This window comes from Oryctolagus cuniculus, chromosome 3 (assembly GCF_964237555.1).
Source record: "Oryctolagus cuniculus chromosome 3, mOryCun1.1, whole genome shotgun sequence".
Classification (NCBI taxonomy): domain Eukaryota; kingdom Metazoa; phylum Chordata; class Mammalia; order Lagomorpha; family Leporidae; genus Oryctolagus; species Oryctolagus cuniculus.
Genome location: NC_091434.1, coordinates 81,635,327 through 81,657,428, shown reverse-complemented (window position 1 = coordinate 81,657,428; position 22,102 = coordinate 81,635,327). Strand labels below are relative to the sequence as shown.

At 41.6% G+C, this 22,102-nt stretch overlaps 1 protein-coding gene and 1 long non-coding RNA gene across 22 annotated transcripts in view; one reads left to right on the top strand and one right to left on the bottom strand.

Annotated features, from left to right (window-relative positions):
- Positions 1 to 1,961: 1,961 nt before the first annotated feature.
- RBMS1 (RNA binding motif single stranded interacting protein 1) overlaps positions 1,962 to 22,102 on the bottom strand; it is a 241,187-nt gene continuing 221,046 nt past the window's right edge. For 8 of the 21 annotated variants that reach the window (XM_051849537.2, XM_051849535.2, XM_070070775.1 and 5 more), the window contains 9 exons: positions 16,255 to 16,370; positions 15,069 to 15,118; positions 14,858 to 14,951; positions 12,506 to 12,553; positions 11,563 to 11,613; positions 8,433 to 8,543; positions 7,432 to 7,512; positions 5,412 to 5,496; positions 1,962 to 4,661 (listed from right to left, as the gene is read on the bottom strand). In XM_051849537.2, coding sequence (XP_051705497.1) covers positions 5,419 to 5,496; positions 7,432 to 7,512; positions 8,433 to 8,543; positions 11,563 to 11,613; positions 12,506 to 12,553; positions 14,858 to 14,951; positions 15,069 to 15,118; positions 16,255 to 16,370 — 629 coding nt within the window. In that variant the 3' untranslated portion in view covers positions 1,962 to 4,661; positions 5,412 to 5,418. The remainder of the gene's footprint in view (positions 4,662 to 5,411; positions 5,497 to 7,431; positions 7,513 to 8,432; positions 8,544 to 11,562; positions 11,614 to 12,505; positions 12,554 to 14,857; positions 14,952 to 15,068; positions 15,119 to 16,254; positions 16,371 to 22,102) is intronic. The other 13 variants (XM_051849539.2, XM_070070770.1, XM_070070778.1 and 10 more) reach the window with 3 other exon arrangements.
- LOC138848992 (uncharacterized) lies at positions 4,389 to 8,211 on the top strand. Its single transcript, XR_011387284.1, has 2 exons — positions 4,389 to 6,302; positions 7,045 to 8,211. It is a non-coding gene; the product is annotated as an uncharacterized lncRNA (long non-coding RNA).

Genomic DNA, 22,102 nt, shown 5'->3' with positions numbered 1-22,102 from the left:
TGGAGTTCTCTTCCTGCTGCTTTGAGTCAGCTTCTATGTTATGAACTCCAAGGGTACCAGCCAGGCAACCTCATGGAATCCTTTTCATAATGTTTCTTAATGTTTTCACTGTCGCTGGAAGTATCTCACCTGCTCTCACAATAAAGACAGATATGTGTACACATACACACACACACACAGAATTCCACACATCTGAGGCAAAAAAAGACACCTAGCTCCTGGTGACTCAGCTGCCTGAGGAGCCACAGCCTACTGGCCAGGTGGGGTTCCTCCCTAGAGGTGACAACTGCTCTTCTATGTGAGAACCAGCACGACTCCACCTTTTCCGCTGATGGAAGAGGTTATTAACTTCAGCAGGCAGTGGGCTCCCCATCACCCATGGGTTCCACACTGAGACAACCAGCCCCAGATCAACGATACTAGGGAAGAACTTGTGTCTGTCCTGAACAGGTCTGAATTTCACCATTTTCCCCTAAACAATGTTGAGCAACTATGTAGGTAGCATTTACTTTGTACTGGGTATTCTAAGTCATCTTGAGATGATTTAAAGCATATGGGAGGATGTGTGGATGGCAAATGCCATGCTATTTTATAAAAGAGACCTGAGCACAAGGGGCCCTGGAACCAGTCCCCCAGATACTGAGAGTGACAGGGTAATGCAGCCAGATGCCACCTCTGGGGCTCAGGACATAAAGCTTTCTTAAAATATCAAAAGCAAAACTAAGGTTCACAGACCCTCAGGTGCCCAGCAGCCTGAGTAGACTTTTCTTTTCCTGTGTGTGGTTTCTGGTCATGTGATTGAGCAATCAGGCATGGCTGGGACACAGAACACACCCCCCCTCCTTTTTTTTTTTTTTTTTTTTGACAGGCAGAGTGGACAGTGAGAGAGAGAGAAAGGTCTTCCTTTGCTGTTGGTTCACCCTCCAATGGCCACCGCGGCTGGTGCGCTGCGGCCGGCGCACCGCGCCGATCTGATGGCAGGAGCCAGGTGCTTCTCCTGGTCTCCCATGGGGTGCAGGGCCCAAGTACTTGGGCCATCCTCCACTGCACTCCCTGGCCACAGCAGAGAGCTGGCCTGCAAGAGGGGCAACCAGGACAGAATCCGGCGCCCCAACCGGGACTAGAACCCCGTGTGCCGGCGCCGCAAGGCGGAGGATTAGCCTAGTGAGCCGCTGCGCTGGCCCCCCGCTCCTTTCTTAGCAGCCTTGTTTGTCTCAAAGAGGTCACACTTCTTGGCATCCCAGTTCTTTGAAAGAGCCACCCAGGCCTTCCTGGCTTTGCCATTCCATGCACTGCCATGCCCTCCTCTGTAATTCACTGTAATTCACACTGTACATCCTCCACCTTGCGGAGCTGGCGGATGGAAATGGGGGAGGGCATCTTTTTTCTTGCCTACTCCTTTTACCACCATGACAGTCACTGGACAGCAGAAAATACTAAACAATCACGTTAGAGCATTTAATCGACTTCCGTGTAGGAGTCCATACCTGTGTTAAGTGTCTCTCGTAAAGCACAGCAGTGAGGGAGAGGAGCCTCTTTCAGGGAACAAACACAGGTTACTCTTCAGGACACCCCGGACACACAGGCTGGGGATAAGCTCATCGTGAGAACCTTATCCGCATGCTTGCTCGGTCCAGTGGGCAGACTGATTTTAGCTCAACCACCTATGCAATGATACAGTCAACAGGTAGGAGGGAGGCCGGGGTCCAGTCCAAGGGTGCTGTGTCTTGAGCGGGACTTGTGCTGACGTGAAATTGGTGAGCTTGATGCCATTACTCAGATAAATAACCAGCAAGAAAGGAGCGGCAACGTTTTTCCAGTCTTTTCAACAAAATGCATCCTGAGTATATACTGAACCTGACCAAATTTTCAGCTCACTTTCAAACCCATCTGCGCTGAAGATGTCGGAAACGGAATTCTGACATACATGTAATTGACTTAAAAAACTGGGACAGGAAGAATAAAATTTCAGATGTTTTTTATTCAAAGGTTCTCAAAAGAAATGAAACAGAAAAAGCTAACAATCTGATCAAATGTACAGTTCAAAAATGTCTTTTGGCGTTTAACAACAAGTCCTAGGAAAGAAAACTACAGAGTTATCTTGAACCGGACAAATAAGTTACCACTGGCAAGTCTGTGGCACTAGTAAAACAAAAATAAAAAATTAACTCTCTTGATCATATAGATATCTCTATGAAAATCTTTTTTTTTCAATCTGTACAAAAGGTCTTTCTTCATAAATTAATTTTTTTATAATTTAATGGCTGTCTACTATGTGATGTTTAACTGATTTTTTTTTATGTACAGAGGTTATGTTTCCCAAATCTTACCCAGACGAGTATGGCACTTAGTTCAGACGATTCTAGCAGCAGGTATCCCCTCCCCTCTAACTCAGCTATCAGATTTCTGTCTTAACTAATGCAAAAATATCAAGTAGTGAGAGACCCAGGTTTGTAAATGTACTAAGTACACAGAGGGTGCTGCATTCAGTCTGGACTTCGACAAAGCAGTAATATTCCAGGGAGCATAGAACCAATAATACCACAACTTTAAAAAAAAAAAAGGAAACAAAAACAAAAACAAAAACACATTTCTCTTATGACTATGTAATTTTCACTAGAATCTACACTTCTCAGAGCAGCAAGGACTTTTGAAACTATGAAATGTCACTGACATCTATAATCAAATACAAGCATAAAATTTCAGAACTAAAAAATACTCGAAAGAAATAACTGCTTAGCCCTAGCTCCTGAGCTAGGAGGATTTGGTCTGTGGAAACAGGGAGGGCCAGCAACCTGTCCCAGCACAAAAGAAAATAGACTCTGAGGTAGATAACTGATCATACACTGCTGACCAGGCAAAGTACACAGTTTTGGAAGACAACTTAATTGACCACCGCTTTGAAAACGTATGCAATTGCCTTAATAAAAGAGCTTTCGTAACAGTGAAGTATCTTCTATGTACTAAAGTAGAAAGAACTGTGTATTTATGAATCAGGAATTTCATAGTTTCAAAATTGATTTTCTTTACACTTGAACACTTGTAGTGATGATGTAAAGTGTGGCACTGCTTGGATCCAAATCTTCCTTCATGCTTTTTTTGTTTGTTTGTTTGTGTGTGTGTCCATACATCAATTCAAATTAGAAAACCTAAATGCAAAGGTACAAAAAAGGCACATTCTCCTAACGGCAAACTGGTCCGGCAAAAAAGAAACAGCACAGAAGATGGGATGCTGAGACGAGCTGGAGCTACTGGTTACTGGCTCTTCGGTCTTTGGTGAAGTTACCTTTAAAAGTGCCAAGTCATTTTGAGTTTTCAAATTTACCTAATAGAGAGAGAGAGCTAGTAGCCAATCGTTTTGCTTCGATTCATATCTCAGCTTACGTTTGAAGATAAATCCTTACTTTTAGCTTTTGCCATGTAGTTGCAGTAGCAACCGTTTTTTGTTTTTTTTTTTTTTGTCTTTTTTTTTCTTTTTCCTTTTATCGGTTTGCCAGATCTCAGGCGTACTTCTCATTCTAAAGCACTATCATTAGTATAAAGGAGGACAACACATTCGGAGACTCCCCGCCCCCGCCCCCCGCCCCCAGCCCCGACACTACCTACACTAAATCTAGAACATCAAGTTAGGATTTTTTTTTTTTCCTGAAAAAAAGGCAAAAAAGACTTTACATTGCATCATACAGCAGATATCCTAAATCAGTCAAACTATCAGAGGAAACTGTTGGCGTACAGCCTTACAAACAATTTACCCTATTAAAAGTTCCCCAGTCAGAAAATGTGTTTCACACAAAACATTTTTCCCTTCTTGCATTTCACTACCTTACACATTATGTGAAAAATCATTAAAAACACCTACTACGTATTTAAAAAAGCCAAAATTTCAGCAACTTTTATTGACTACCTTTTAAAAGCCCTATGCTGCTGTTTTACAAGGCATAATAGACCAGCTCATTTGGTCAAAGCATTCTACATCATTAGTTTGAACTAACTTTTACTGAAACAGCTACAGCATCAAAAGAGTTAAGGCAAATTGGAATTCATAGAAAAGGATAAGACACTTCACACTACGTGGAAAAAAAAATGGAAAGCTAAGAAAAGAGACACTGACATCAACACTGAAGGTTCGCAACACTCGCACTGCAAGCACAGACCACCATGGGTGAAGTCAGACTATTTAAACTTCAGAAAGCCCATTTCATACAGCTGGGGAAAAAACACAAATTCAACACAAAATGAACAAAAACCACAAAAATCCGGTCATGCACTTGGATAAGTCTTCATGGTCTTTGTGCATACCCAGAAAATTGGAGTTTTCTTTTTTTTTCTGTTCTTTTTTCTTTTTTTCTTTTTTTTTCTTTTTTTTGCATTGTAACATTTGATAAAAATCTTTCATTTTTGTTTTTTCTTTTTCTTTTTTTTTCTTTTTTTTTTTACTAAAATAAACCTGTTCAGGGGAACAGCTACTAGATGAATTTAAGGGTTTTATGCACCTTATAGAACTTATAGCAAAAATAGTTTTAGTTGATTTCATTATAAATAACGTTTTCAAGAACCTGTGCAAAACTGTCAATAATTTCCTAAAGCACAATTGATCAGAAAAATCCATGATTGTTCAGCCTTCACACCCTTCTTCATGTAGAGAACACCCTTCTGTACATCTGGAAGAGAAAAAGAAAAGCTTCTTGTAGCCGAGGTGTAACACACCAGCAGACTTCCTCCGTGATCTCTGTTGTTTTAAAGAGATGCGTGTTTGAACAAGGGTGTGCTCATGGCTGGTGAAAGTCTGCTAAATGCAATCTGGAACCAACGGCCACTTTCAGTGTTTCCAGTCTGCCTTTTAAACTTGGGACTTGCAAGTTACCTTCTTCTCTCAGGGAACCACAGCCAAATTCATCTGGGTCTATTTATGCTACTGGGGCAATCCAGAAAATGGTTCTACACAGCTATTTTAATGTGTTCTGCATGGTAAAGTGAAGTATTCTGAAATCTGTGGTTCAAGAGAGAGCTGGGAATACGATCTCTGAACCTGTGGATAATGACATTAACGCACAGTCACAGAGAGGATATTGCTAATCTTGCAATGCTAGATTGAGTGACATCTTTTGCTATCTCCCTTTAAATCAATGAATGCTAGAGTAATATAATAGAGGACACTTATACTGGAGGACAATTTTAGTAGAGGTGCTCCCTGATGCTGGACCATCTTTTGGGGAGTAAATATATATTTGACTTTAATGTAAATAATTCATAAAATCACTGATTTTAACATTCCAGTAAAATCGGATATGCTGGATATGGTCAAGGCAGTATGATCAAGTGAATCTGGGTTACTCTAAGCGACAGTTTGGTGAAAGAACCGCAGACTTCGCCTCATCTGAGCCCAGGGTTAAGGAGGCCTTCCCTCCTACCTCACAGCTACTTAGTGGGTTGAAAGGAATATGGAGAATGGTCATTAGACGTCTCCACAGCCACCTGCTGCTGACCACTCGCCTCCTACAACAAAGCAGAACAAACGAGACAGGTTAGCAATGACATCCACACTCCGCTGCTTAGGCTCGAGTCCAACAGCATTGTGCTTTAAAAACAGGCACTCTTGAAAGTGAATTTCAAAACGTCATATGGAACTTCCAAAGTGAATCCTTCCCCTGAGTAGTTGCAAAGAACCTTTCTTCCAAATGTTTGACTTATCCATTCTTCTCATGTTATAATTTATCAAACAAATCTTTTATCCCCTTATCCTCTGGGACCAGATGTGATTTTTTGGAACTCAGTATTTTCACATTCTTAGAACATGAAATATGGTACTTATATAAGACACCCCTCCCCCCCCGGAAGGTACAGTGCTGTACCTCTTAAATTTATTAATGGTTCAATACTGAAAGGCATGGATTAACACAGTAAATGGTATAAAGATTTCTGTCTTATCTCACTTCAAGTTGGGTTTTGCCATAGGCCAGGATTTTTGCTAAAGTAGGTATCAACAGAATTTTTATTTGCAAAATGTTGGGTGAGTTTCTGAAAAGGAATTTGAGGTTCTGGTAATGGTGGTTGTCAATAATTGCACAATTAGAATGAAACAAGGCAGTCCTATGGCTATTCCTGGAATTGGAATCTTTGGGATCTAGTGGGTGGGATCAAATGGACTGATGAATTTTCTTTGGATTTTAAGATTACTTTGCAGAAAAATGCTATGCTTTCTTCCCAACCTTAATGCAAATAACGGACTTCTTCTATACCAGTATCTTCTAATGCAAGAACTGTGTGTTATTTAGCTACACTAACAGCCTCTATAGAATCAGGTATGGTCTAAACAAGATAAGAGTCGGAGAACTCAAGGGGCTTCCATAGCCTTGGAAACTCATGACTGGAGCATAGGGAGATTACTGATGCCATAGACAGGAGTGTCAATTTGTAAAGTCAACAACAGGAGTCACTGTGCACTTACTCCTCATGTAGGATCTCTGTCCTTAATGTGCTGTGCATTGAGATTTAATGCTATAATGAGTACTCAAATAATATATTTCACTTTGTGTTTCTATGGGGGTGCAAACTGTTGAAATCTTTACTTAATGCATACTAAACTGATCCTCTGTAAAAAAAAAAAAAAAAAAAGAAAAGAAAAGAAAAGAAACTATCAACTCCCAACTTGACTCTCACTGGGATTAAACATGACAATAGGTCTGATCTGATTTCATCATCATTAAAAAAAATCATCTATTATTTTTCACTTTATGTTTCTGTGTGGGAGCAAACTGTTGAAAGCCTTACTTAATGTATACTAAGCTGATCTTCTGTATATTAAGATAATCGAAAATGAATCTTGATGTGAATGGAAGGGGAGAGGGAGTGGGAAAGGGGAGGGTTGTGGGTGGGAGGGACGGTATGGGGGGTAAGCCATTGTAATCCATAAATCGTACTTTGGAAATTTATATTCATTATATAAAAGTTAAAAATAAATAAAAAATAAATAAAAAATTTAAAAAAAAAAAAAAAAAACTCATGGAAATACACAAGAAAAAAAAAAAAAAAAAAAAGAATCAGGTATGGTTTTTTTTCTCATCCTGTTACAAGTTTTAAGTATCTTAATTACAACTGATTTCTTTGTCATTATTACTGATACACTCTATAGTTCTAGGATCACAAACTCCAGATTTATCTTAATGTGCTTGTGAACACCATTTCACAGGAGATAACACAGAACCTTAAAGGGGTATGAAGTGCACTACATGCTTGGGTGTAGCCTGATGTTGTTACCCTAATTTGTATGGAGAGAATTATATTTTAGAGATGAAGATGACACTGTAGGTTTGCCTTCCTCTAAGTCCAATTACTGATGCAAATGTTTGACTTTGGGTAGATTTTGCTTTGTGTTCTATTTAATTCACCAATTCCTGAAAATGCCATTACCGCCGGGTGATCTGTACTAACCTCAACAGGAACCGCTGTCGTCTGCATGTGCGGATACTGCGGCAAATAGGCTCCTTGCATAGCTGATGTTGCAGGCATGTACTGCAAACAAGAACAAGGTCAGGATGGGCAAAGGCAAGCCAAGGAAAACTCCCAGGCCCTGGGGAATTCTGAGATGGCTCTAGAGTACATGGAAGTCTGAAGAGAGAAACGTCAACAGGCCACTTGAAAGCTTAGCTAATGTCCAGGTCAAGGACGGAAGGCAAAGGGAATGTTTTCTACTTAAAAGATGCAAACAGGTGAGGATCACTAGACTTTCTCATCCTCAGTAATTCAATGTTATTTTAGAAGATCTTTCTAAAAATATTATTTATTTTAGAGGCAGAGTTGGGGAGAGAGAAAGCACACGCGTGTGTGTGTGTGTGTGTGTGTGTGAGATCTTTCCTCTACTAGTTCATTCCCTAAAAGGCTGCAATGGACCAGGCCAAAGCCAAGAGCCTGAAACTTCACCCAGGTTTCTCACACAGATGGAAGAGGCCCAAGCACTTGGGCCACCCTCTGTTCTTTTAAGCCATCTCAGAGATAGGCTGATTTAAATGCATGTGGCCATATCTTACAATCTACCAGTTCAACTGAGTTCCCAGGACTTGGTGAAATAAGTCAGTACTAAGATTATGAGTCAATGTCCTCCAATTCCACAAAATAAGAAGTGCAGGAAAATTTTCTGCCTTTACTACCATGTATCATCTTGTATCTTGGTTACCACAGTATCATGAATGACACTAGCTATTAAAGGCTAGATGTGTGGGTGCAGATTGCAGTGAAGGGGAATAGATTTCCAGCTCATCAATTAATCAAGAAATAGCTGAATATTTACTTTCTAGAAGGCACTGAGTATGATAGGGAGGGGACCAGACATAATCTTCGTCATCACAGAGCTGGTGTTTGAAAGGGGAGCACTGGGTTGCACTGATTGACCCTCCTCTGTTTGCAGAGACATGTGATATTAATTTGCCACCTACTGTTCCGGTGCTGCCTAGTGACAGGTGACTCATCTGCTGGGCCAGGGGGCTGATCATCGATGCAGGCTGTAGTGACATGGTGTGCTCCATGGTGGGAGTCAACACGGCACCCTGGGGAGTTGAGACAAGCATGACATAAGACAAACAGGGAGTGTTAAGGTTCTGTAGTTACCTTTTGCAGAGGATAATCCCTGTGCTTATTATTAGCACATCCAAAGCAAAAATAACCTCCCTCAAACTTGCAAATGGGATCCTAAAGAATTTCCCAAAAATCTTCTAGCTTGCTCTTCCTGAGATTTTGTTAAGCATTAGGGGATATTCCATTTTGGCATTCTCTTCACAGAATTCCTGTGTTAACCCATAAACAGTTCTCCCTTTTCCTTCTCTTTAAAGAAAGCTAGTCCAGCAGGAAGAGCAATACCAGGAGACAAACTATGGTTATTGTTGGCTGTTTTTAAAACAAATAATATGATCAATATGGCATTTTGTTTAAAAAATGTTCTATAGTCATTTGGTTCAAGATTAGGTTGTTAGGATCAAGAATGCATTCTTTATTCACTTGGTATTTCCCACACATTTAAAGATGTTTTGGAGCTAGGACTGGGAAACCAATTAAAATATGGTTGATACTCCAATTCCAGATTCTTTTATTTGCAAAATAAAATGCTGGTCATTGCAAGTAAAATTGACCGTGTTTAAGAAAAGAGAGGAAAGGAAAAAATATCACCCATAACCCTGCCTTTTTAATACCACCGAGGTGAACAATGTCAGGATCCCACTACCCAGATTTGCAATCAGAGTCCATAAACAATTTCATAATGTGGGTTTGTGCTTTTAACTTAGCATGAACATTAACCAACTTACAGTATTACCATTTGTAATGATCATGTGGCATGCTGACTGTAAAAACCAAAGTCTAATTACCTAAACTTCTGAATTCTCTAATTTTTCCCCATATAATATGCCTATGGATTATACCAATGCTCGCATTTCTGCAATCATCCAATCACCCAAGAATGCAGGTATTCTGACACACTCTATAAATACTAAATACTAATATATGTTTTTGTATTGCCGCACCTGAAAATTAAAATAAATTTAATGCTATTTATTGGTAATGAGACTTATAGACAAGGGCAGAGGTAAGTCGTTTAAATCAGGCCACTTAAATCTGGGTGGTAAAATGTAATGAATTCTCAGAATCTTTAGCATACATTCCCAATGTCTCCTCAAAGATGTTATGCTGAAATATGTTCAGCCCTTGTCTACAGTTGCTATAAAAAAAAAAAAGTGTGTGTCTGCCGGCGCCGCGGCTCAATAGGCTAATCCTCCGCCTTGCGGCGCCGGCACACCAGGTTCTAGTCCCGGTCGGGGTGCCGGATTCTGTCCCGGTTGCCCCTCTTCCAGGCCAGCTCTCTGCTGTGGCCAGGGAGTGCAGTGGAGGATGGCCCAAATGCTTGGGCCCTGCACCCCATGGGAGACCAGGAGAAGCACCTGGTTCCTGCCTTCAGATCAGCGCGGTGCGCCAGCCGCAGTGGCCATTGGAGGGTGAACCAACGGCAAAGGAAGACCTTTCTCTCTGTCTCTCTCTCTCACTGTCCACTCTGCCTGTCAAAAAAAAAAAAAAAAAAAAAAGTGTGTGTCTGAGATATTAGTATATTTCATAAGAAAAAATAGGTGCACTATCAAAAGTAGAAATATGGAAATGACTCAGAAGCCAGAATACAGTGAGAGAAATCTCCTGGTCCGTTTCCCCATTCATCAGCACCTTTGGTAGAAGGCAGCATACTAGGAAGGTTTCAAAGCAAAAGGGGGTTGATTTCCAGTATTCCTTTTTTCCGTTGGTTCACCCTCCAATGGCCGCCGCACCACGCTGATCCGATGGCAGGAGCCAGGTCCTTATCCTGGTCTCCCATGAGGTGCAGGGCCCAAGTACTCGGGCCATCCTCCACTGCACTCCCTGGCCACAGCAGAGAGCTGGCCTGGAAGAGGGGCAACTGGGACAGAATCCGGCGCCCCGACCGGGACTAGAACCCGGTGTGCCGGCGCCACAAGGCGGAGGATTAGCCTAGTGAGCCGCGGCGCCGGCCGTCCAGTATTCCAAAACAGAATTCATGGAGTCTCAGGGCCACAGATTACTGGGAGCTGGTGTAGATTAGTGGATGCAAGTGAGTGTGCATGTGTATAGATCACCCAACACACCTATGGGTGTCATCAAAAAGCTCTTCTCCTGTGGTATCACCTAAACATGGTTTATCTGACTCTGAAAGGTCATCTCAGTAGTGTCTTTTGCAGAACTTCTTACCCTGCATTGCTGTGTTCATACACAGCAGCCACTTCAGGAGGCAGCCCGAGACAAATCCCGGTCTTATCTAGGGCCCAGAGTAGAGTTCTCTTCCTAAGCAACCACTTGGTTTTATCTTACAAATATTGTCAGCTGCCCTGCTTATCAAGGTTTCCATTTTGCATTGCTTAGTAGAAAGCTTAGGTCCAAATCTCTGGCCTTCTCACGGCAAGCACGTAGCTCCTGGTAGGCATTCTTAGCTTTATGTGGGACTTTGTTCTCTTATTTTTCAACTTTCTAGATCTCTGCTGTAATTCAAAACTGAATTTTGTGTATCTTTGAAAAATGCATTAAATAACATGATATAATAAGAACAACAAATGCTCATGCCACTCAAGAAACTACATTTGTTATTTACCAAAGAATGCATTACCATTGTGGAGTTAATCATTTTCTTGGAGAGGCTAAATAATACTGATGAAAATTTCAACCTTAATTTTCAGCTTTATATTTGTACTAAACAAAATGAAGAAATTGAGAGATGTTTTATCTCAAGTGCTGTAAAAAAATTTAGCTACTCAACTGAATGATCTGCTACTGAACTGGAATGAGCTAAGAAAACACTGTGCTGCTTCAAGTACAATGTGTCTTAAATTCTCACAGAATATGGAACTTAGGGTCTACTACCAGTTTGAAGACAGGGTGAGTGGAAATTTTATAGGGAATGTCAACATTCTCATATCCCATGCTTGACATTTCATAAACCCTACACCTCCTTTGGAGAACCGAGACTACAGATACACCGCTTACTGGCGAAGCACAAAGTGATTAAGATGAAAAACTTACAGGGTGCTGGAGAATATATGGTTGAGGTTGCATCCAAGAAGGACTTTGCACCTGGAAAAGGGAGTATATGAAAGAAATACTGATGCGCATTGCAAGGCTTAGTTACTTCTCTACAACTCTTTTAGTCATGTTAAAGTCTACAGAAGGAAAATAAGGAAACAATACTATCAATGATTAAAAAGATGAAGGCAGTTAGAATTCTTGGCAAACCGGTCACTCTGAATGGGATGAAATGATCATTTAGAACCAATTTCTATTTGCCCACTCAAGAAGTATTTACTAAGTATCAGGCACCAAAGAGGGAAAATGAGTAAGACAAGGGCCCCACCCTGGAGAAATTTACTGTCAAGGCAAGGGAGATGGGCAAGTAAACAACTCAAATAAATTAGTACAAAGTATTAAAATCAAGTATGAGCTAGGTGCTTTAGGAATACAGATGGATAAGGATTAATTCCAGCACATCTTATTAGAAACAAACCCTTAAAGTATGTGCTTATTTGATGAGAATAACCAAATTCAATCTCTTTGATACCCACGCTATTAGGTTTCAGAAATTTTGTATGGTGGTCAACAATTTCTAGTTAATGGGGGCAATAAAAAATCTGAAGTTCAGATTTAGGAAATTAAACATTGGTATCTAGATCTTGACATCTACAGAAGGGCATCTAACAGCAGACCCTCTGAAGTGGAAAATAAAATGCGAGAGTCAGGTTTGGTGGCAGGAAAGAAAGAGTACAGGCAGCCACTCAAGACAAAGACTTCTCAGTTTTTTTTTTTCTTTCGATGCCCAGACCTTTCCAGAGTCTATGTAATATTAAAGAAATTGCATTTTCTAATTTCTTAACAACAAAACCCTCCTGTATCTTATCCCCTATTGTTAACTTCAGAGGTTCTATAGAGAGGATATGGGAAAGCCATGGGGGAAGAATGTATTGTGATTTACCTTGATAGCAGAGCCCCGATACTTGCTTTCTCTGGTTTCCTTTGCCACCTAAGGCAGACCAAAGTTAAGTGCTTCTGCCTTGTTAACATTTCAGTTATCTGGACTGTAGCCTTTCCCCACTGGGGTTCTGGTGGTTTCTTGCAGATGTGAATTTCTCAACTCCAATTGCATAAGCATAGGGTGGTTTAGTGGAGAAAGGCCCACTCCCAGAAGAGTCGTACAGGGCCCTCACTGGACAAATCACGGGAGGCAAGCAGCTTTCTATAGACCCCAGTATGGGCCAGAGGTCCCATTTTTCATATGCTTCAGAGGCCTCAATAATTTAATAGCTTACAGCATTATGGGGTTAAGGAGCTAAGACATCTAATCCAATTTTCCTTCTTAAGCAGCAAATCGGCTGCTGTCAATTTCTATTCCTCAATTTTTCCTAATTATAAAATGGGAATAATAATCTATGTTCTATACAGTCTTTGCCATTGGTTTGTAACCTCTTGCAGGTCATGGATCCTTTGGAATACCTGAAGAAAGAAAGACCCTTTCCCCTAACTAATTGCAGACACACAGAGTACATTCTGCCAACAGTTTAAGGGGGATCACAGGCCACTTCAAGCTCACTCATTGACCAAATTTGGTCACTAAACTTAAGGGGTTGCGCTATCAGTCTGAGATGCGATAGCACCAAGTGTCAGGTAAATACAATGAAAGTCCACATGGGTCTGAGAGAAGCACGATTGCCCAGGAGGGGAAATCAGGCCTTTGAAATACGCTCTTACCAGTGAGCCATGTCAGATCCACTACCAACACTGGTCTTTGTTTTGTGAAATGATTCTGTGAACCAAATGTACATCGCTCTCAGAGTAAAGAGAGAAAATGGCAGAGAGATGCTTTAATAGCTATAATATATGTAGCAACATAAATTAATATGAATCATCTTTCACTTGCCTGACAATGTGCTTACATGTGTCTAAAGGAGAGTTTCCACGTTCAGATAGTTAGGAAAGAGGTCTATTTTTTACTATCAGACATACAACTTGTCAATAGGGAAAATCTGCCAAATAGCAGACGTCACTGAGTCTCATGTGGACAAGAAAAACAGTAGGAATCTTAAGTCTAAAACCATTAAAAGGCCTTAAATGAGTGACTACTATATCTAGCAGGCAGAAGCACCAGAATAAGGGACATTAACAACCTGAGAAAATGAGTGACAATTCAAGGCAAGGAGAGTAAAAGGCCTTAGAAGGTGAGGGAGGCTCTGAAGAGTACTGCAGTGTTCCAGCACTTCTGATAGCTTCTCTCTCATTCAAAGCCATTTTTTTGTTTTTGTTTTTAGACAGAACTGGTTTAAGCTGGCCAATCCATTATTTTAAAAGTATACTGAATATGCTCCTAAGAGTTTCATTCCGCTCTTCTCCCTGAAGTCTATGAGATAAACTTATTATCCCCATTTTACAGATGAGGAAACTGAGGCTCACAGACGTGAAAATAAGTGACTAGATTAGATATTGCAGTCCCCTAACCCCCGGAAATCAGGACTACAACATCTAATGCAATGGTTTTAAAAATAAGAATATATAAAAATTTTGTTTAGTCACACAAGATCCCAACAGTCAACAAAAGAGAACTCTACTCCCACATGTGTGCAATTTAACTCCATTATAATGTTCCTGTCTGGACTAAGGCAGTAACCCTGTTAGAGGTACTCTGATAGAGGAGAAGAAACCATGTAACACCATGGGTTCAGGGAGAATAGAGAGCTAATCCTGCAATCAAATCAAATCATTGTTATAACAAGCTGCTTAATAAGATTTTGCTTCTAATGTGGGAATGAACTTAAAGGTAAAGCTTCCTTGCAAAAGAACCTAAACAGTCATCATTTTTTTTGTCTTCAAAATCCTTCTGCATTGTCATACACTGGTACTTAATAGAGATATCTGTGTAGTAGCATGTCTACCTGTTTTTTTTTTTTTTTTTTTTTTCAGTATCTACTGATGAATAAATAAAAGCAAAAGTAGGCTCTATGCTGTATTCCACCTAGTGGTAATTCTCTTAGCTTGGGATTTCTGAGACAGGTTCTGCCGGGGAGGAGCAATTTGGGTTCATCCCAATTCTAAAATGCAGTGATTCCAAGGACTCACAGCTGACAACCATTTTCCCTGGCTTTTACATTCTCCTACACGTAAGTCACTCTGCCAAGTAAGAAAAGCAGCTTACTCTGAATTGGGTATCTAAGCTGCATAACATTTGACTTAAATTCCATTATAAAATGTTCGAAATTTTAAGACACATAAAAATGGAGCAGAGATTCAGGGTGCACATGTTGTCACACTGCTGATGAATCCTAAAGGTACAAACCTGGTAGGCAGATACAGGAGATGCAATATAGGGTGTAATAGAAGTTTGAGTGATCATTCGGTTTGTAGCAATACTGTATGGTGAAGGGTAAAATCTAGAACAAACACAAAAGCCTTTATTAAGTAATCCTTAAAGAGAATAAACCATGGAACAAATGTCTGGCATTTTCTACCTTCACACCGTCCCTCAGCCATTATGCATTACGACATACCCGTTCTGTATAGCAGCTGTAGTTGGGTCATAAGTAAGTGTCATTCCAGCCTATAGGAAAGAGAAAGACATGTGAACATTCATCTGTAAAGGCATGATTCCAAAATTCTACGTGACTTTCTGGTAGCCAAAAATAATTACAACCTCAGTAATGAGAATTCAGCTCCAGACCTGGGCTATTTCATATGGTAACCATTAGCCACATGAGGCTATTTAAAATTAAATGGAAAAGTCAACCTCTCCAGTATATACTCCAGTATAGCTACCTTTCCAGTGCTCGGAAAGCTGTATGTAATTGGCTAGTGGGACGCTATCATTGGGCAGTACAGATTCTCAAACATTTTCCCCATTCTTGGGCCACTAAGTTGGTTTTTTAAAAAAAATAACCATTCACTGAAAATAAACATGGGGAAGTAGAAGCCCAACATTTTATAAAGAATTTTTTAAGAAGAAAACTCAGTCAATAGACTGAGGCAACAAAAGGGTCAATGACAAACTATTAATTTTAATGATGGTATTTTGGATAATTTCTGGATATTATAAACATCAAGCCATTTAAAGGATTTTAATGTCTAAATCATGACATAAAAACCCAAAACACTTGTGAATTTCTTAGGGCAATTCAGAATGCTCCTTTACTTTTGTACCTAGCTGGTTCTACCCACCCATCTGGAACAGCAACACTCTGCTGGCAATCTACACACTGGGAGGAGTTTCATCTTGTATCACTTAAAATCTTAAATATTTTTAAGACTTTATCTGAAAGGCAGAGACGGAGCAGGGAGAGTCAGAGTACCGCTATCCACTGGTTCACCCCCTGAATGGCTGCGATGGCCAGGGCTGGTCCTGGATCTTCCACTTGGGTGGCAGGAGCTGTTCCAGCTACTTAAGCCATCACAGGCTGCTGCTCAAGGTGTGCATTTGCAGCAAGGTAGAATTGGGAGTGCGGCTGGCACTTGAACGAGGGCATTCAGTATGGGATTGGGACGTCCCAAGCTGGATCCTAACCACTATGCCAAGTGCCTGCACCGTGACATCACTGGATTTTAACATACCAGCAGGCAGGTTTCACTTAGGCGCCTACTGTTTTCAGTAGTGCAGCAGCCAAATCAAGATGCCTTTGGTGCAACCGTGCATGTGACTTCCCGGACTACACACCCACACTAAAGTTTCAAGAAAGGACTTACAAGTCTCACCTCTCCTTCTCTATGCCATGCTCTTCCATTAGGGATGTATTTGTTTGGGTTCTGTCTTTTCTTCTGTCCTCCATCCGCAAACTTACACAATAACGGCTCTGTAGGAGCTGAGCAAACAGGGAAAACCAATATGAAACCACAATTCTATGTGTGTGTGGATGACAAAATGTAATTGGATTTCTTTTTTTAATAGGAGCAGTGTTAGGGCTATGTGGGAATTGATAGAACACTTTAAGGCAGAAGTTAACTCAGATCCTTATAAACTTACCCACTAGTGAAAAACACAGCACAGAATAGCACACTGGCTGTTATTTCCAGACCAGAGTTTAATGAAATCATTTAAAGAACTACTCTGAGGAAGCAAAAGAATCCTTCAATTCGCTCTGTGCTTTTTTCTGTGCAGACACTTCCCTTTACTCTGGGCCCACTCCAGTTCCACCTCTCACAGTCACCAGCACCACCACGTGCAGATAGCAGTACGCTGCCTCCCTCCCCAGGGCAGAAAGCTCTGGGCCTCTGCTACAGACAGGCCCCTTGGTAGGTCTGACACCACGTCTTTATTCCCCAAATTCAGAAAGACAGGTGAGTGTGATTACTGGTTTCCGTCTCTTTCCCCCTCTAGAAGTGAGCCTGAGGAGGCCAGTGACCCGGTGGGTTTCGCGTCTCTTTCCCCCTCTAGAAGTGAGCCTGAGGGGGCCAGTGACCCGGTGTGTTTCGCCTTGCGCAAGAGGCTGGCCCTCTGTAGGTTCTTACTACACCGTGGCTGAATCAACACCTGGATGCAAGCAGATCTCATCTGCTGGGGAAAAGCTGGAAACACCTGGCCACCCTGATGAACCGTTTCGTTCTATGCCTTTCATCATCCCACTGGGTGTTGCTTTACGACATCTCCCTCTCAGAAAATGAGCCGCAGAGAATCCAAGAAACGAACACAGGAAAGCAAAAGATGTGGAGAGCGTAAAGGCGATCTGTCCATTAGGATTAAGAAAAAGAGGGAAGTACAGCACCCTGGGGCACTCTGGAGTTTTCCTTTTCCTTTGCTTTGCTGTAGAGGAAACCACAGTGTGTCCCCGAGGGCTGTGCATTTTCCTGTCCTCTTCCAGTTAATGCAATAAAGGCGCTCACACCTTCCTGTCTGGTTCCCACATTTCATCCTTTGTTTACCATACAACCATCATCACTGCTTTCAAAGTTAAATAACCATGAAGAGAAAAACATTATTTGTGGAAAATTCACTCTTGTCTCCTCTGCCTCTTATTATCCTAATTCATCTCTTCTTTTATATCATTACTACCCACCCACTAATCACAGGGTAGAAGTTAAAGTGTCTCTCAACACTTCTTTGCCAACAGAACAAATACAGTAAGTCTTTCTTGGGGAGCTGGCTAGGCTGCAGCTGGAACCCCTTTTTTTCCTCCCGAGTATGAACCAACCCAGAGGGATGGGCTAGTTGTGAGCTCACTTCTGAATGGAAACTGTACTATGGGTCCCAGGAGCTAAGAGCGAAAATGTTGGGTGCTGGTGAGCGCGTCGCCTCACGCCAGCTCCCCCAGCACACGCTGGGCTTTCCTATACACGGAACTTCAATTTAAGGCATAGTGGCACAGTTGGTAAAACCACCTCCTGGGACACCAGCATCCCACACGGGTGCCAGCTTGTGTCCTAGGAAAGCAGCAGAAGACGGCCCAGGTGCTTGCCCCCTGCACCCATGTGGGAGATCAGGAAGAAGTTCCTGGCTCCTGGCTTTGGCCTGGCCCAGCCCCAACTGCTGGAGTGAACCAGCAGATGGAAGATCTCTCTCTTTTTACCTCTCTAATGCTCTCGTTCAAATAAGTTTTTTTTTTTTTTTTTTTTTTTAAGGGTAAGTGTTGGTGATGAAAAAAGGACTAGGGGCCAATGCCCAGACCATAAACTACACTACTTGCCTTTTCAGAAAACAGGTGTTGACTTTTGAAAATTTCTGCTTTCACCAAAAGTCACAGAAGGCAAACCAAATAAATGAAATGGAATGAAATCTTTTGCATCCCTGATGACACTTAAAAAAAAAAAACAAAATCTTTCAAATAAAAACCTTTTTTAAAATGATTGATTTGAAAGATTTACAGAGCGCTCTTCCCATCCACTGGTTGCACTGGTTCCCTCCCCGCTCTGGAAGTTCACTGCTCCAGGTGTGGATCGATGTAGGCAGTGCCTCCCTGATGTGCGCCGAAGCTCAACGTAGTCCTATCACATTTTTCATTCATCTGCACTCTGCCCACTCAAGATAAAGAAATCCTAAGCGACAACAAAGCCTGCTGAAAATACATGACAATGAGGTAAACAAGTGAGTGCTGACATGTTTGCAAATGTATCATTTAAAGTGAAACAACTGGAACAGACGTAGTTAAATCTTTGAAAAATGAATTCTAACTACTCCATGATTTTATGCTGTCATTAAGATTGTTTCCTCCATAAGCAAAAATGGTATGTAGTTAAAACAGTCTGTATGCTGGCAGTGTCCCCTGTCCTAGGAAAGCTACTGTCTCATTTTAAACAATGAGAGCCGATAGAAATGACACTTTTTTCAGATAGCTGCAGGTCCCTTGTTTCAAGGAAATGGGAGTGTCCCAGTATTCCATGTGTGGCAATATCAAATACTAACTGCTTCTTTCCTGTATTAAAATTTTTCTTTGGTCCATTTAGCAGGTGAAATTTGTATCGAGTATGTGTCCTGTATGTGCCACAATCACACAAGCAGGGTGTACAGTGGTTGATAAAACAGGGTCCCTGCTTTCACGGGGCATTTAGCTTAAGCAGGATGAGAGTGAACCACGTCTTAGGACAGCCATGTGCTCACTTATGGGACAGAACACTGTTGATAGCATTTAGAGGTTTCTAATAAAAATGTTACCCAGAAGCAAAATACTTGTGACGCAGGAGCAGCTGCACTTCTACAGTGGCTGCTGGTGCCCTGGGTGACAGTATCAGAAGCAGAGTAGCCCTGTGAGGTCTTCACGACTTATTTCTGTGTGCTCTAGGGAAGCAAACTGTAGAGGCTGAAGAAATTTCTGTCGGCGGCAGAAAGGCCTGCCTTCTTGTAACTGATACTCATGTGGCCTTTAGGAGGCTGCTGGGCAAAGGTTAGGTGACTTCAACAAGACTGCTGGGTCGGAACACAGAACCCCACGTCCTGTGTCATGGCCCACTCACTCATTTTTAAGGGCGTGTGAGAAACGAGATCCCCTCATTTGAGCAGCAGCTCCTGTGCCTTCTGCCAAACTGGGGTGGTTCCTCCTTTGCCTTTGGAGCTGACACACAGGTGGCAGGTTGAGAACTTGGAAGAACCTGTATGATGCCAGCCTCTTCTGCATGAGGGACACGGCAGCTGGCCTCTTGGGTTGCTTTTCGGAAGGGAAATATTGGAGGCCTGACACATGGAAAAGGAATTGCCATATAAATTAAAAAATATGTAACAGCTAATCAGTTTTCAGAGATCCCTTCCCAAGATAGCAACTCTACTTTATTGTGTAACAACAACAGCTGCAAAGAATTTTGACAAATGATGAGTGACTTAAGATAAATACCCACATTCAAGTGACAGAAAAATTGTATGAACTACCCCCTTGTCAGTGTTGCCTAACGGGCAGAATACCTAGGCTGAACTTCCCCATAGCTGATCATGACCTTCTGGATCTATAAAGGTTACGCTGCACCTGTGGAGGAGCTCTTGTGGCAGACTCTCCTCCTCATCACCCTCACCAGGCCAACAGGAACCTGGACTTCCGAAAGCTCGACAGCTGGAGTGTTACCTGGAGCGTTTGTTCAAAGCCCTTGGCGACACCACGCATGTAAACACTGATCTAAAATGTTTTAGACCACTGACAACCATCTAGCAGCCTTGCTGGATTCTCCAATGTGCCCTCCATAGAGCTTTGCGAGAGAAAGATGTTTTACAAATGCCTGATGGTGTGCAGTACTGACGACACTCACAGCCCTAAGACACTGCGCGTCACATGGGTGATGCCCATAATGACTTGCTGTACACCAAGCATTTTCCTTACCTATCTTCTGAGGCTCCAGCGCTATGCTCATGTGGGCTTAAAAGTCTGTCCTGGACACAAGGGTGCTGCAGAAAGCTCATGAAAAATGGAATTCAAAGACATCTGATGTAAAAAGTATTTTGAACTTCAAAATTCACCAAAGGCATGTATAGTGTGAAAACTACTCGCGGATCTCAACAACTTTTGGTACCAAAAACATCTTCAAGTTGCATTTCCACACACTTTTTGAAGTACCCTTGAATTCAGACTAAAAAATCACTTCTAGAATGCACGCTTCGAGGAAGCAGGGCGGCTTGTGATTTGCTCTCCTGCAGGTCCTGCTGGCTGATATAACCCAGGGCTCCAGGCCCCGTGGCACAGAACAGACCCTTTCCCCCCGCGTGGGCTCCGTACCTGTTCTGTAGATGCTGACGGCAGTCACGGCTGCAGAAATCGCTACTCCCCAACTCGTGTTTTCTAGGTATGCAGTATTTTAAGCCAATCAACACCCTATAAAATGTAAACTGCCCTCGAAAGAAACTTTTCCATCACTTTTTGAAAACCAGGCCACTCAGCAATTGGAATTAGCTGTGGTTCTGATAGCATGGCTACTCTGAAAATTCCTCAACTAACAACATGCAAGGAACTATCTGGAGCTCTTAAAAAAAAAAAAAAAAAAAACCCAAGGATCCAATAAACACTCACTTTCTGTGCATACACTCTCTCTGTAACTTAACTCTGCTGTCCCACTCAACCACCAGGCTTGGCTACAGTTTCCCTCCCTGGATGCTCTTCTACCTGGGCTATTTTGTTAGGTGTTGGTCTCCCTTTCCCGTCCCTGTCTAGTGCACCCACCTCCCCTTCAGTCTGTGGAAACAGCGAGGAGTGCAGTGTATTTGTGCAACAGCTTCGTTTCTGTTGAGTTTTTAATTCTTAATAGAACTCTCCTCCGCCTCGTCTCACTTTTCAATCCAACAAAGAAGGACTATGCATCAAAAAAATGATTTAACAATATTAAAGTCATAATAAACAGAAAACAAAAACTCAATGCCCCCATGTACCTCGTTTCTAAGTCTATGTAGGTACAATTGCTCTAAACATTAGCAATGATAGGTTCTTTTCTTCTACTGTATGTGGTAGACCATCCCCTACCTTGTTGCAGGACTATTTTGTTTATATCATGTTTTATTTGCAAAGGGTTCATGTACAGGTTCTTTATAACTATCAGTGTATGAACATCTGTATCTTATTTATCTTTTTAACTCCAGTACCAACTGCTATATTGGTGGTTGTATTGTGTAGTGGTTAGAACACTGGCTCAAGATGAGTCTCTCTGGGTTTGAAATTTACTAGCTGGTGACTCCAGGACAATCATTCAATGTCTTTTTGGTTTCATAGTCTTTGAAATGGGGATAGTACCTCCCTCATTTACAAGTCACATATGAAGTGCTCAATGAATATCAGTTAGTATAACTATTACTATAATTGGGGAGCTCAAAATTTTTGAATTAGTTGCGCATCTTGCTTTCAAATTATTAGAAGTTCGCAGGAGCAGGAGCTGTGGCTCAGAAGTCACAAATATTTGTAGGGACTGGCATGTTTTCCACGGGATTGGATTCTGTAAAATTTAATAATGAGCTAGCTAGGGCTGCTGTCTTCTCACATGGTGAAGAAATGTTCCAATTATTTTTAGGGATGTAGTTTATGTCTTTTAGAAAACTTTCACAGCAACACTCACATCTTGCACCTAAGATCCTTACGATTGGGCAAAACTGTTCTCCACTATTTATCATTCCTTACTGGCAGAACCTGAGAGTGCA